The sequence below is a fragment of the Oryctolagus cuniculus genome, chromosome 1 (assembly GCF_051225735.1).
Source record: "Oryctolagus cuniculus isolate XC-2025 breed Fujian yellow rabbit chromosome 1, ASM5122573v1, whole genome shotgun sequence".
Taxonomy (NCBI): domain Eukaryota; kingdom Metazoa; phylum Chordata; class Mammalia; order Lagomorpha; family Leporidae; genus Oryctolagus; species Oryctolagus cuniculus.
This window is the reverse complement of record NC_142867.1, coordinates 16,591,340-16,605,650: the sequence shown is the minus strand read 5'-3', so window position 1 is coordinate 16,605,650 and position 14,311 is coordinate 16,591,340. Positions and strand designations below refer to the sequence as shown.

The window sequence follows — 14,311 nt, the reverse complement described above, 5'->3', positions numbered from 1 at the left end:
ATCTTCTCCAGCTTGTGGCAGTTTTTGTTCTTTCTTGTCATGAGTGAGCTTTATGGAGTACAGGGTAGATATCCTACAGAATGCACCCTAATCTGAGATTGTCAATAACTTTCCAGTAGTAAACTAGAATTGTGAACTTCGATGGAAGATCACATAATTAAAACACTTTTCCAATTATTTGATATGAAGGGTACAGGATATCTACATATTACAGTGAGGGTAATCTTCATCCATTGCCTAAGTTATTGTTTGCCAGATTTCTTCATCTAAATTTGAATATAGAGTTTAGAACATGGTTAATGTTATCTACTTACCAATTCTTATTTACATTTTCTTCTTATTTATGTACTATGAAGTTTGCATTTTTCTGCAACCATATTATTTCAATAATCCAATACTTAAAATAGTTAATGAAGTAGATATAATGATGCAATCATCCCTAATGATTCAGAGAAGGTCTACCTATCACAGTAACATAAGAAACAATGTTTCAACTAATTACAGGCTTTGTGCCACTGAGAAATACAACCATAATTCTCTGGGGTCTATATCTATCTTGTATTTGGGAACATGTATAAGACTCAGAGTTTGATATGAGTTCAGACTGTGGATTTAGCTTTTTTCTTTGGTGAAGTATCTGAGATTTACTATGTCCTAGAAACAAAATGCCATTTTACTAGCACATTCTTGGATGCGAACTCCCACTTTTGCTAACAAACTTCCAACTTGTTGCTGTTAAAGAAGGTTTATTTCTTCCTTGGTAGAAATCCCCAGTAAATTTATCAGAGCTCCTGGCTTCAGGTCAGTTCATGTGTTTACTGGCATCTTTCAGTTCAGGTGGCAAGCACAGAGGTTCTGCTCCTACAGATTAGATTCCTTTTTATGGTCAGGTGCATCTTAAGTTTTACTCTCAGGTAATAAAGGGTTCTTCTGACTTAAATTTTATTTTACAGAAACTGGCAGGAATGATATCACTGAGTAATATGGAGAAGAGCCACAGAAAGCTTACTGGATGTTTGTGGGCATTGAATTTCCATGCCAGTTTTGATTTGAGTGCAAGTCTAATTCTAATGAACTGGTGGTTCCAAAATTATTTGAAATTTCTGTGGTTTAAACAGCGAGTCTTTTTTGAATCTTTTGGTTGTTGTTATTATTGGCCTAATAAATTTGCCACATATCCTGAGCATAGCAGTAGGCTTTTACTATTATGTTCAAATATTGAAGTGGTGGTGATTTACAAAATAGTGTGAACAAAAAGTGGATATTTGCAGTGTTTCCACTTTGAGCTGGCATGGTGACTTTGTGAGTTAAAGTGTGTCCACCAATGCCCACTTAACTACTCTAAAGAATACGTTCTGATCATCTGTGCGTGGGGTTGTTTATAGCTCATAGGAAGGCAAGGACTACTGGAGCTGAGTCTATACCCTGGCAAATATTATAGATAAAACTGAGAAGATAGAAAATCACAGATAAACGTCTTCTGCAACCTCGTGCCCATGTCTTCTTCATTTTTCTCTTGTGTCAAGAGCACTCATTTTATAGCTTTCATTGTGTTCACATCCTACATTTGCAGCATTGTAACAGAGGAGGTATTACTGATTGGCTAAGAAATTGTATCATTTTCAGTACATAATTTTCATTGTACTATAGAGCATATGCTTTAGGAAAATATTGTTGTTGACTATTTGCTTCTATTCTTCAACTATAAGTGTGTGAACAAATATAAATTTTACTTCATTTCTATGATAATTATTCTAACAAGGCTGACTTTTCAATAGCATAATTATCATCAAGGGATTTTTAACCATTTCATAAAAATGTTTATTTTGGAAAAACTATAGATGGATTATAATTTTTCGCACAAAAATATATATTTTAATTCAATTTTCCCACAAAAATTTTAAGTACTCTTATGTTTTCTATCCTGCTGGATCTCAGTTCTTTAGTATGAATCACCATTTTATGAAAACCTGGTGAAGCTATAAGTTTTTTTTTTTTTTAAGATTTGTTTATTTATTTGAAAGTCAGAGTTACACAGAGAGGAGAGGCAGAGAGAGAGATCTTCCATCTGATGGTTCACTGTCCAATTGGCCGTAATAGCCAGACCTGCACCGATCCGAGGCCAGGAGCCAGGAGCTTCCTACAGGTCTCCAATGCGGGCCCAAGGACCAGGGCCATTTCTACTGCTTTCCCAGGCCACAGCAGAGAGCTGGATCAGAAGAGGAGCAGCAGGGACTAGAAGCAGCGCCCATATGGGATGCTGGCACTTCAGGCCAGGGCTTCAACACACTGCACCACAGTGCTGGCCTGAAGCTATAAGTTGTGGGCCTCAAAACAGACTTTCGATTCAGCAGGTTGATGAAGGGACTGGAGAATTTGCAAACCTAAGAAATTCCCACGTGATGCTGCTGTAGCTGCTGATTTCAGAATCACACTTTTAGAGTCATTGTTTCATACCATTGCTCACACAAAACTACTTCTTCTCTTTGTTTCTCCTTCCTATTCAGTTCTACTTTTCAGAATTAACTTTTTTTCTTTTTTTAAATCCAATAGGAATCATAATGCTATTTCAAGGAAATCAAAGCAGCAGACCCCATTTTATTCTCTTGGGATTTTCAGAATACCCACAACTCCAGGTTCCACTGTTTTTCTTTTTCTTGTCCATCTACACAGTGACTGTGGTGGGGAATTTGGGCATGATAATAATCATCAAGATCAATTCAAAGCTTCACACAATCATGTACTTCTTCCTTAGCCACTTGTCATTTATAGACTTCTGTTTTTCCACTGTAGTCACACCGAAACTGTTGGAGAACTTGGTTGTGGAAGACAGGAGCATTTCTTTTTATGGTTGCATCATGCAATTTTCTTTCATTTGCATTTTTGGAGTGGCAGAAACTTACATGCTAGCAGTGATGGCCTATGACCGGTTCGTGGCGGTTTGCAATCCCTTGCTCTACACGGTTGTTATGTCCCAGAAGCTTTGTGCTCTTTTGGTGGCTGGGTCTTACATGTGGGGAATTGTGTGTTCATTGACACTCACCTATTTTCTTCTTGGATTGTTCTACTGTGAATCGAGTATCATAAACAATTTTATCTGTGATCACTCTGTAATTGTTTCTGTCTCCTGCTCAGACCCCTATATCAGTCAGATGCTATGTTTTATTACTGCCGTGTTCAATGAAGTGAGCACTCTGATGATTATTCTTGTGTCATATATTTTCATTTTCATCACTGTTATGAAAATTCCTTCTGCAAGTGGGCGTCAGAAAACCTTCTCCACTTGTGCTTCCCATCTGACTGCCATCAGCATTTTCCATGGAACCATTCTTTTCATTTATTGTGCTCCTAATCTTAAAACTTCTTGGCTCTTAGTTAAAATGGCTTGTATGTTTTATGCAGTGATGATTCCCATGCTGAACCCATTGATCTATAGCCTTAGGAACAAAGATGTGAAGGACACATTAAAAAAATTGGTTGTCACCTATTGTATTATCATTTGATATGATATTTCTGCATTTTTTTTTACTTCTGAAAAAAAAAGATTCACCTATGCTATGCTACAGATTTCCCAATTTTTGTAGTGTAACTTATGATTTAAATGGATAATAATTGTATATATTTATGGGTCAGGTGGAAGGCTTTGTTGTATTTTTACTTTGTGGAATAATAAAAGCAGACTGATTAATATACCCATCACATTACATGCTTATTTTTATGATAAGAATATTTAAAATCTATTCTTTTGGCAATTTTCAACTTTGAAATGTATTATTAGCTGTGATCACCATCTGTGAAACAGATCATTAAAACTTTTTCTTCTTATTTACCTGGAGCTTTTTCCCTTTGACCAACATCCACTTTTTCTATCCACCCTTTTTCCTCTCCTTTTGTAATCACTGTTTTACTCTAATCCCGTGTGTTTGGCTTTTTAGATTCTAATAACAAGTCAGATCATATTGTCATAATGGAACTCATATGGTCATAAGGAAACCCTATACTCTGTTGGTGAGCATATAAATTAGTGACATCATTTTGGAAAAATATATAGAGATTCCTCAAAAAAGTAAAACAAGATCATCATGTGACCTAGCAATTCTCCTTCTGGAAACAAGAACTGTAATCAGCATGTTACACAGGTATCTTCCATACACACTCCCATGTTCACACCAGAATTATTCATCTTAGCCAACAAGGAACAGGCTGTGTCCATTAATGGATGAATGATGAAGGTAGTGCAGTACATAGACACAGTGGGTGACTGTATGATCTCAAGGAAGACATTATGTCACTATGACAACACAGATGAATTGGACGACATATTCACACTGAGCTTTCTTTTTCTTTTTACTTGTTGAACTTTCTATTTAGTGGAACATCAAACCTTTGACTATAATGTAAACTAAAAATATATTATTTCAAAAGTTAAAAAGGGAGCCGGCGCCGTGGCTCAATAGGCTAATCCTCCACCTTGCGGCGCCGGCACACCGGGTTCTAGTCCCGGTTGGGGCGCCGGATTCTGTCCCGGTTGCCCCTCTTCCAGGCCAGCTCTCTGCTATGGCCAGGGAGTGCAGTGGAGGATGGCCCAAGTGCTTGGGCCCTGCACCCCATGGGAGACCAGGAAAAGCACCTGGCTCCTGGCTCCTGCCAGGATCAGCGCGGTGCGCCGGCTGCAGCGGCGGCCATTGGAGGGTGAACCAACGGCAAAGGAAGACCTTTCTCTCTCTGTCTCTCTCTCTCACTGTCCACTCTGCCTGTCAAAAAAAAAAAAAAAAAAAAAGTTAAAAAGGCAGGAAGAAAGAAAGAGAAAGGAAGGAAGGGAGGGAGGGAGGGAGGGAGGAGAGAGGGAGAGAGGGAGGAAGAGAAAGAGAGAAAGAGAGAAAGAGAGAAAGAGAGAAAGAGAGAGAAAGAGAGAAAGAGAGAGAGAGAGAGAGAGAAAGAAAGAAAGAAAGAAAGAAAGAAAGAAAGAAAGAAAGAAAGAAAGAAAGAAAGAGAAGTCATAGTAGAGAGAGGAAGGAAGGAAGGAAGGAAGGAAGGAAGGAAGGAAGGAAGGAAGGAAGTCATAGGAGAGAGGAAGGAAGGAAGTGCCATTATACTCGTAGGACTGTTTCTTTAAATTGCATTGAATTTGTTCTCTTTGTATTAATATCACATTAATATTAGAATGCTGAGAACTATGTTGTAGTAACTATCACACATTTGCTGTGACCCTGAAAATATAATGTACTAATAAAAAGTTATTATGGGAAGACTTTGCTCTACAGTTATCTTCTATATCCTCTTTGGAGTAGGATGTGATTAATGTATCAGAGAAAAAAAATGAATAAGTGATTGATTGACATTGATTTCTATTTAATTTTTTAATTTATTTTCACTTTATCTGAAAGACAGAGATGAGAGAGAGGGACAGAAACAGAGACAGAAACAGAGATAGAGGCAGGGAAATAGCTTCTATACACTGGTTCATCCTCCATCCAGGTCTTCCATGTGGGTGACAGGGTTCCAACTATTTGCACTATCACCTCCTGCTTTCAAAGGTTTGTATTAGAAGAAGCTTGATTAGAAGCAGAGCCAGAATTTGAACATGGGCACTCTGATATAGGATGTGGGCATCCTTAGAGACAACTTAACCATTGTTCAAAGGTTACATTTATGGAAAAAATTAACAGAATTTTCCTGTACCTAAAAATAATGTTTCAAAATATATATGCAACAATGTTTTTTTCAGACCAAAAATGCTAAAAGCATATGCTTCAGTGGAACTGAAGGTAAATAGCTCATAAGGGAAATCCTTCAAACAGAAGGAAACCAGATGGACCTTTGAGATGCCTATAGATGATGATACCTACATAGTAGGCCTTGAGTAGATCAATAAGGCTTAAAGCACACTTATTCAACTTAGATTGTAAAATGTGCTATTTTCCTTTCTACTTTTAAAGGTAATCAAAAACAATTCACATTTTCATGGAATGGATAAAAGTGTTGATTTAGAATTTTGCCTGGGAATATGCAATCTCTCCAACTCTCATTATATAGCTTGAAAACATATGGGCCACCTGAACATGACACAGAACATTCCCCTCGTCCATTACAATGATAGTGTCATTCTAATCAAACAGGGTAAACAGATGTAGCTAGTATTCTGGGGCCCGTGGTTAGGCATAGAGGATACAGGAAGCTCTGTGACCGCCACTTCAGTGATGTGGTTATGGTGGAAGTAACCTGGAGGCATTCCTGAGGATTCACTCCAAAACAAAGATAAATAAAGTGTTTTATTATTGGACCCCATCAGAAGTGAGGAAGCACAGCTCTTGGAAGAACTCTTTTTAAGGTTTTAGAGACAACATATCTCAGACCCTATAATACATTTGCAGTTCTTATTGATATCAGGAATGATGGTGAAGGTGATGACAACCACTTTCTAACACATAGGTGAGTGTGCCTGCTCTTCCTGTTGTGTGTGGTGAGAACTATGGATTGCTTCTAAACAGTACAATGCAACAAAGTCAGTTGGAGGCCCCTTCACTTGATTCGGTTAGTTGATTTTGATGTGATTTAGTAGAAATTTTTCATAGATGGTTTTGATTTGATCATGAAAATCCCATAACAGAGAGACTGAGCCTTTACTGGCTATGAAGCAACTGCCATGTTGTAAGAGGCCCTGGAGAGGGCGCTGATATGCAAGTACCTGCAGGTGGCTTGTGGCAGCTGACAGTCCTGCAGAACAGGTATCAAGATGAAGGGACCTTACTCCAACATTTGCAAGGAGATGAATTCTGCTAACAACTTGAGGAGCTTGGATGTACTTCCTTCCCTAGTCCAGCTATAATGAAATTGTGGCTTAATTGCAGCCAGATGAAACTTTCAAGACTACCAAAAATCCAACTAAGATATATAGTGACTTCTACAGAAACTGTGATATAAAAGTGTATATTAATTTAAGCCACTGATCTGGCGACCTGTTAGTAATTTTTTTGTTCTTTTTTGACAGGCAGAGTTAGACAGAGAGAGAGACAGGGAGAAAGGTCTTTCTTCTGTTGGTTCATCCCCCAAATGGCCGCTACGGCCGGCGCACTGCCAATCCGAAGCCAGGAGCCAGGTGCTTCCTCCTGGTCTCCAATGCAGGTACAGGGCCCAAGGACTTGGGCCATCCTCCATTGCCTTCCCAGGCCACAGCAGAGAGCTGGACTGGAAGAGGAGCAACCAGGACAGAATCCGGCACCCCAACTGGGACTAGAACCCGGGGTGCCGGCCCCTCAGGAGGATTAGCCTCGTGAGCCATGGCACTGGCCAATTAATAAATATTAAAAAAAAAAGAAATGGCCCGCCAATATTTTGATGAATGATTTTAATACCACGTGTAACCATACCCTGATTATTTCTTTTAAATTATAAGTTCTAAAATAAGTCAGGTAGAACTGCTCTTTATATGTTTAAAGGTTAATTATGGTTCCTTTTTATGAAATATTTGTGTCTTACTTCTGTTTTTCAATAGGATTATCATCTATCACTTTATATATGTATAATAGTTTTCTCAGTTTTTAATTTCTTAACTAATTTTCTTTTTTTTCAAATAAATTCTACATGTTAATGTAATCTAAATTTTAGACTTTTATTTTGGAACTTTTTGTTGGTATATAAAATAAGAATGAGAGCTAATATAATGGTTTTTTATTTGGCTATGTATTTGTTCTAATATGATACTGTTTTATAATAGAAATTTTATGATTTATTTCAAATTATATAAAGTTGGACATTTTAAAAATTTAATTTTAGAGTGTTATCAGATATTTATGTTTACTCATATAAACATTAGAAAATAGACTACAATATGTTCCTTTAGGAGTCGAAGTAAAATGTTTATTCGTGTTTATTTTGCATGAACTACACTAGACTGCACTTATGGAGACTTCTAGACCTGATAATTGTGGAATTGCAGCATTTTGAGAAATAACATACAAATAGAATCTAGAATTAATGCAATGGCTCCAGTGACTGTCAGAATTTATATGACTTACTCTAACAACACGTGATTACTGAAGAAAAGTCACCTGATCCAAAACAACATGTTTAATTTCCTGTTTTAACTGTCATGTCAGTCATTTCTGGACTATGCCCTTGCACCTGTGTAGTAGCTATACAACACACTGACTGTGCCTGTCCCATATTCTCTTAGCAGTGCAATGACAGTTTTAAGTACAAGCTTTCAATTCATAGAATTCACACAACTCTAAGAATAAGAGTAGCAGAAAGGAATTATTCCACATTTTAACATAGAGCATATTTTTGTTTCTCAAGAAAGACACAAATCTTCAATGACAAAACTGTAAAGTCAAGGCACCTAGTATCATACTCATTAACAAACCAGAAAAGCCTTTTCTATGGTAAGTTAGCATTTTCTCCATAACTTCGTTCACAACATTGAAAGATAAATTGCAGGGCTGGCATTGTGGCATAGTGGGTAAAGCTGCGTCCTGAAATGCTATTATCCTTTTGGGTGCTGGTTCGAGACTCAGTTGCTCTCCTTAGATCCAGCTCCTGCTAATGTCCCTGGGAAAGCAAAAGAAGATGGCCCAAGTGCTTGTCCCTGCACGCACATGGGAGATCCCGAAGAAGCTCCTGGTTTCTGGCTCCTGGCTTTGGCCTGGCTCAGCCCTGGCCATTATGATCATTTGGGGAGTGAATCAGCAAATGGAAGACCTCTGTGTCTGTTTCTCTCTCTCTCTCTCTCTCTCTCTCTCTCTCTCTTTCTTTCTTTCTCTCTCTCTCTCTCTAACTCTGACTTTCAAATAAATAAAATATAAGAAAGATAAATTGTGTTTAAATTCTTTATGTGTGTTTGAGAATTTGAAGAAATACATATTTTTATGGATTGAAAACCCATGGAATTCATCCTACAATTAAGCTTCTTTGGCTCCTTCCAGATATTGACCTTACCAATTCATACATTACCGTCATCTAGAAAAACCTCACACAATGTGTGGCATAAATTTTTACAACATTTTAAGCTGTGTTCAGGTTGCTCATTATAGCTGAAAGCATTTTTAGGAGTTGGTTCAGTAATGTGGCACTTTTATGTCTATTAATTTCCGGAAGGCATCTTTCACATCTTTATTTCTCAGGCTGTAGATGAGAGGATTCAGCATGGGGTTGACCACTGTGTAAAATACAGAAGCCACTTTCACAGTTTGGCGAGAGTTTTTGGAGTTGGGCACACAGTAGAGGGAAAGTATGGTCCCGTGGAAGATGGTGATGGCAGTCAGGTGGGAGGCACAGGTGGAGAAGGCTTTGCGACGCCCACTGGCAGAACGGATTTTTAGCACAGTCACAAAAATGAAGATGTAGGATGTGAGAATGATGAGTAATGTGCTCACTTCATTGAAGGTGGCAAAGCCGAAAAGCAGCAGGTGGGGCATGTGTGTATCTGAGCTCGAGACAGCGATGAGCAGTGTATTCACAGAAAAAATGATTGATCACGTGGTGTCCAAAAAAGTTAAGCTGCAGAGCATAGCAAAGGAGCACCAAGGGGCCAAACATACCCCAGAGGTATGACCCGGCCACTAGTAGGACACAGAGCCTCTGTGACATGGTCACTGTGTACAACAGCGGGTTACAGATGGCCACAAAGCGGTCATAGGCCATCACCGCCAGCAGGAAGGACTCAGTTACGACAGCAGTGCAGGACAGGAAGTACTGCAGCATGCAGCTAAAGTACAAGATGCTTTTATCTGCCACGACCAAATTCTCCAACAACTTGGGAGTGATGATGGTAGAGTAACAAAAGTCCACGAATGAAAGGTGGCTAAGGAAAAAGTACATGGGAGTGTGAAATTTGGAGTTTACCTTGATGATCACTATCATTCCCAGGTTTCCTACCACAGTGATAATGTACATGAGCAGAAACAGGAAGAAGAGAGGAAGCTGCAGCTCTGGGTAATCTGTGAAACCCAAGAGGGCAAAGGAGATCTTCACACTCAGATTCCTTGCACTCATCACCATAACTCCTTTTAATGAGAGGGTGGGGTTGATGAGACTTGCTCCCAGTAAGGACAAGATCCTGACAATTATATCATGGTTTTCTGTGGTAAAGAAAAGAAAAGGAAAAGCTAGAGTTATTAATCCCAGTTTTCTCCATGAAGGGCATGCCTCTTGCAGAGAGCTGCTATGCATAGAGCAAACCAAGCTGAGTCTCTGATGTTTCTTGGTGTTTCTGCTGCACTTTGTGTTAACATCCTCACATTACCTAGTATCAAATCAAGCACATAACTGATAGAAAATGTGAGTAAATGCATAAATACATAACCTAAATGCATAAATACATAACTCACCTCAAAGAACGACATGCAATGCTAATCTGTTTAGCTTTTATACATACATCAAAGTATTTAAGATGCTATGTTTCCACTGTAAGAATGAAGTAAATATTAGGGAAATGCATGGGCCGGCGCCGCGGCTCACTAGGCTAATCCTCCGCCTTGCGGCGCTGAAACACCGGGTTCTAGTCCCAGTCAGGGCACGGATTCTGTCCCAGTTTCCCCTGTTCCAGGCCAGCTCTCTGCTGTGGCCAGGGAATGCAGTGGAGGATGGCCCAAGTGCTTGGGCCCTGCACCCCATGGGAGACCAGGAGAAGTACCTGACTCCTGCTATCGGATCAATGTGGTGCGCTGGTCGTAGCGTTCCGGCCACGTTGGCCATTGGAGGGTGAACCAACAGCAAAAGGAAGACCTTTCTCTCTGTCTCTCTCTCTTTCACTGTCCACTCTGCCTGTCAAAAAAAAAAATATTAGGGAAATGCATGAAAAGAATGTAGTAATCCCACTTTGACAATTTCTTTTCCACAAAGAATTCTCTCATTGAATTTCTTAGTGATTTAGGGAAGTTGATGAGGATAATAGCCTACTTTGACTTTGGGGATAGAGTGTGTATATATGTTTTTAGGGTTTATGGCCTAAGGGTTGGTTTCTATATCCCAGGCATCACACATAGAACTCTTGAGAGTAGCAAGCTTACCAGCTAAAGCAATAAGTTCATTACTGTGAAAGTTTATGTATCAATGGATGTCACACATAAAGAGAATAAGGATAAATGTCCATTTCTAGGCAGGACTTTATTCTGTTCTTTGTGAAATGGTATTCACTGGACCTAAGGCCAAATAGTCACATGACCATTAACTTCTCTCTTTAATATTATTGGGTTCAGAATTGGATAAGCTTTATGGTGACAACAGAAACATAAAAATCAAAGAAAACTGCAGATATATTAGAAAAATAGTATTTTCTTAGTTGCACAGGAAACTTGAATAAACTTACCCGTTATAGAGAAACAGGCCACCAACCTCCTGTTTCTCTGTAGGCTGAGTACAACTGGGGCAGGAGGCTCTTATGCATGACTGTATAGCCCTGGGGACTTGAACTCTGGAGAATCCCTCACATCTCAGTGCTCAGGAGCAGCAAAACAGATCATTAAGGCAAATAAAATATCAGGTCCCTTGTACCATCTTGAATGACTAAAATTTCCTCGAAATCACACAGAAAGATTACAGCAGGAAGTCAACCCACAGACAGTGTTTGCACATAATTGAAGTGTCCTCAGTTGTTAATAAAGCCAAGCACTCAAATATGACCTCATTACTTCAACAACCCAGTTATTCTCAGAATTTTGGACAGAGCATGTGCCACATTTAGGCAAGTTGTGCCAGCACATTCGCAAAGTTTGCCAAGACTGTTCATTTTGAGAGGACCCCAAAACAAGACAAACGTTCACAGTCTCACTTACCCATAAAAGATGCTCCGTTTGTGGCATGTGACCTGGTGCATAGGATTGTCCTTGAAGTGCATCTGGCACATACACACTGTTTAGAGGTCGCTAATGCCAATTTCAAGTCATGCCTTTAGGATTTTCATGCCAAGCAATAACTTCCGCCAAAGATAACTATTCCTCTTTTGATAAAAAGTTTCCGGCTTTTTATGGGCCTTGGTAGAGACTGAATGGTTGACCATAGGCCACAAAATTGCCATGCCACCCATACTTCTCATAATTAGTGAAGTGTTGTCTATCCTACCATTTCATAAAATTGATATGCCAAACAGGTGGCAGCACTCCTATTCCTAAACTAAGGAACTGAAGCAAGTGGTAAAAACACCCAGGGTCCATACCCTTGTTGTATTGCCTCCTTCTCAGCTTTGTTAGGATTCACTATTCTGTGAACTGACCAGTTGCTGGTTTGTTAGTCTCACCTGAGCTCATTCACTTTACTGCCATTCTATGGGCATTCAGCCAGGGCTAAATCGTCCAAGACTGCAAGACCAATAGAGAAAAACTCAAGTATTAGTTTCCAAAATTTAGATAACACATGCATTCTTCATACTTCAAGTGTCCATCAACATGTTTATATTTTCATAAGAAGACATTTGGTCAGAGAAGGTGTGTGTGTGTGTAGGTGTGGGTGTGTGCTAAATAGAACAGGGAAAAATCTACAGTGAGCCACTCTGTGTACTGAGAACTTGTATCTCAAGACCATTAATAGCCGATTTCTGACTTAGGGTAATCAGAGAAAAATAGTATGCTGTTATTCTTTATATCCATAGCTGAACTCATTATTGAACTATTCCTTCATCTAATTTGTATAAATTAAGAAACTAAATAGATTTTGCTTCCTATGGAGCTCACAAAATTATTTTGCGAAACCTTACAGTATTTTCCATTTGATTTTGTAAATGTATTTTTATTTATTATCAACATTTCTTATTCTAAAGGAAGAGTGATAGAGAGGAAGGGAAAAGAAAGGAAGAGAGAGAAAAAGAAATCTATCTTCTGTCCACTGGTTCTCTCTTTATAGGCCACAACAGCTGGGCTGAGGTCAAAAGCCAGGAGCTCCATCTAGGTCTCCCATGTGGGTGCAGGGACCCAAATGCTCAGTCCATCTTCTGCTGCCTTCCCAGGGGCATTCACAGGATGCGGGAGAAGCAGAGTGGCTGGGATTTAAAGCACTCCATTGTCGAATGCCTGCATCTCAAGTAGCAGCTTCATTTGCTGCACCGCAGCACCAGCCCCTGAAAGTGTATTTCTAAATGTCATTAGAGGGGTGGAATGTTATGCAAGTGCACGTTTATTTTAAATTTCAATAAAGTGTACACTTGTTTTGGCTGCTACCATGAATACAGATACTTACACAAACCTCTGCCAGTTTTTATAATTAGTTTAAGGACTCGTCCCTAATATAACTGCAGCCTCCTGCCCTTCCCAGGAATAAGGAGCCGCTCTGCAGGCTGTTACTTTACAGGCCTTTACAGGAAAGCTACTCACTCTTTTTGTCCCCTACACTGTTCCTAAAGAGAGGCCAGTCCAAGTAGCAGACAGCTGTTTTTAAAATCTTGATTTCCTGGAATGATTTGTAGCAAATTCGCTTTATTCAGGTTTCCTGATAGCCTTATGGTATCCTTGTGCCATTCCCTTTAGGAAACAGATTAATCAATTTCTGAACTCATGGCCATATTTACAGTTTCTACTTAAATGCCTTTTAAAGGTATGCATTTTTAAAGGTTTATTCAAGAGAGAGAGAGACAGAGACAGAGACAGAGACAGAAAGAAAGGTCCTCCATCCACTGGTTCATTCCCTAAATGGCTGCAATGACTGGAGCTGGGACAATCCAAAGCCAAGAGTCAGGAGCTTCCTGTGAGTCTCCTACATGGGTGCCGGGGCCCAAGTACTTGGACCAATCTTTCACTGCTTCCCACGCCATATCAGAGAGCTAGATCAGAAAAGGAACGACCGGGACATGAACCTGCGTCCATATGGAATGCCAGCAGAGCGGGTGGAGGCTTAATCTACTATGCTAAGGCACAGGCCCCAAATGTAAGAATTTTTAGAAAGGTAATTAAATAGTTTCCTATTACTCAAAAATAAATTACACAAACTTAGCAATTTCAAATAATACAAATTTATTATCTCACAATTCTGGAAGTCATAAGTTCAAAACGTGTTGTATGGGGCTTGAATCAAGTTATCTGCAGCACTGGTTCCTCTGGAAGATGTAGTGGGGGGAGTCTGCTGTTTCCCGATTGTTTCTGCTTCTGGCCATTGTCAGTGTCCAGCCTTGTGAAGCATTACCGCAGCCTGTTCCCACTGCCATGCTGCGTCCTTCTCCTCCCTATCAAGTATCCTTTACTTACTACTTACAAGGACATGGAAGGACATTCAGAACCCACCATATTTCAAGGATAATCTTCCATTTCACAGTCCTTAACTCCGTTTCATCTCTAACATTTCTTTTGGATACAAAGCAGCATTCACAAGTTCCGAGGATTAGGAG

At 39.5% G+C, this 14,311-nt stretch overlaps 2 protein-coding genes across 2 annotated transcripts; one reads left to right on the top strand and one right to left on the bottom strand.

The window, feature by feature from the left end:
* Window positions 1-2,561: 2,561 nt before the first annotated feature.
* LOC100340046 (olfactory receptor 5D13-like) lies at window positions 2,562-12,036 on the top strand. The gene is made up of 2 exons (XM_002708907.4): window positions 2,562-3,479; window positions 12,001-12,036. Exons 1-2 carry the CDS (start codon window positions 2,562-2,564, stop codon window positions 12,034-12,036), a joined length of 954 nt encoding a protein of 317 aa, XP_002708953.4.
* Window positions 9,057-9,999, bottom strand: LOC100339293 (olfactory receptor 5D14). Its single transcript, XM_008270925.4, is given in 2 exon segments — window positions 9,057-9,447; window positions 9,449-9,999. Coding segments are annotated over 2 exon segments (942 nt in total).
* Window positions 12,037-14,311: the final 2,275 nt, after the last annotated feature.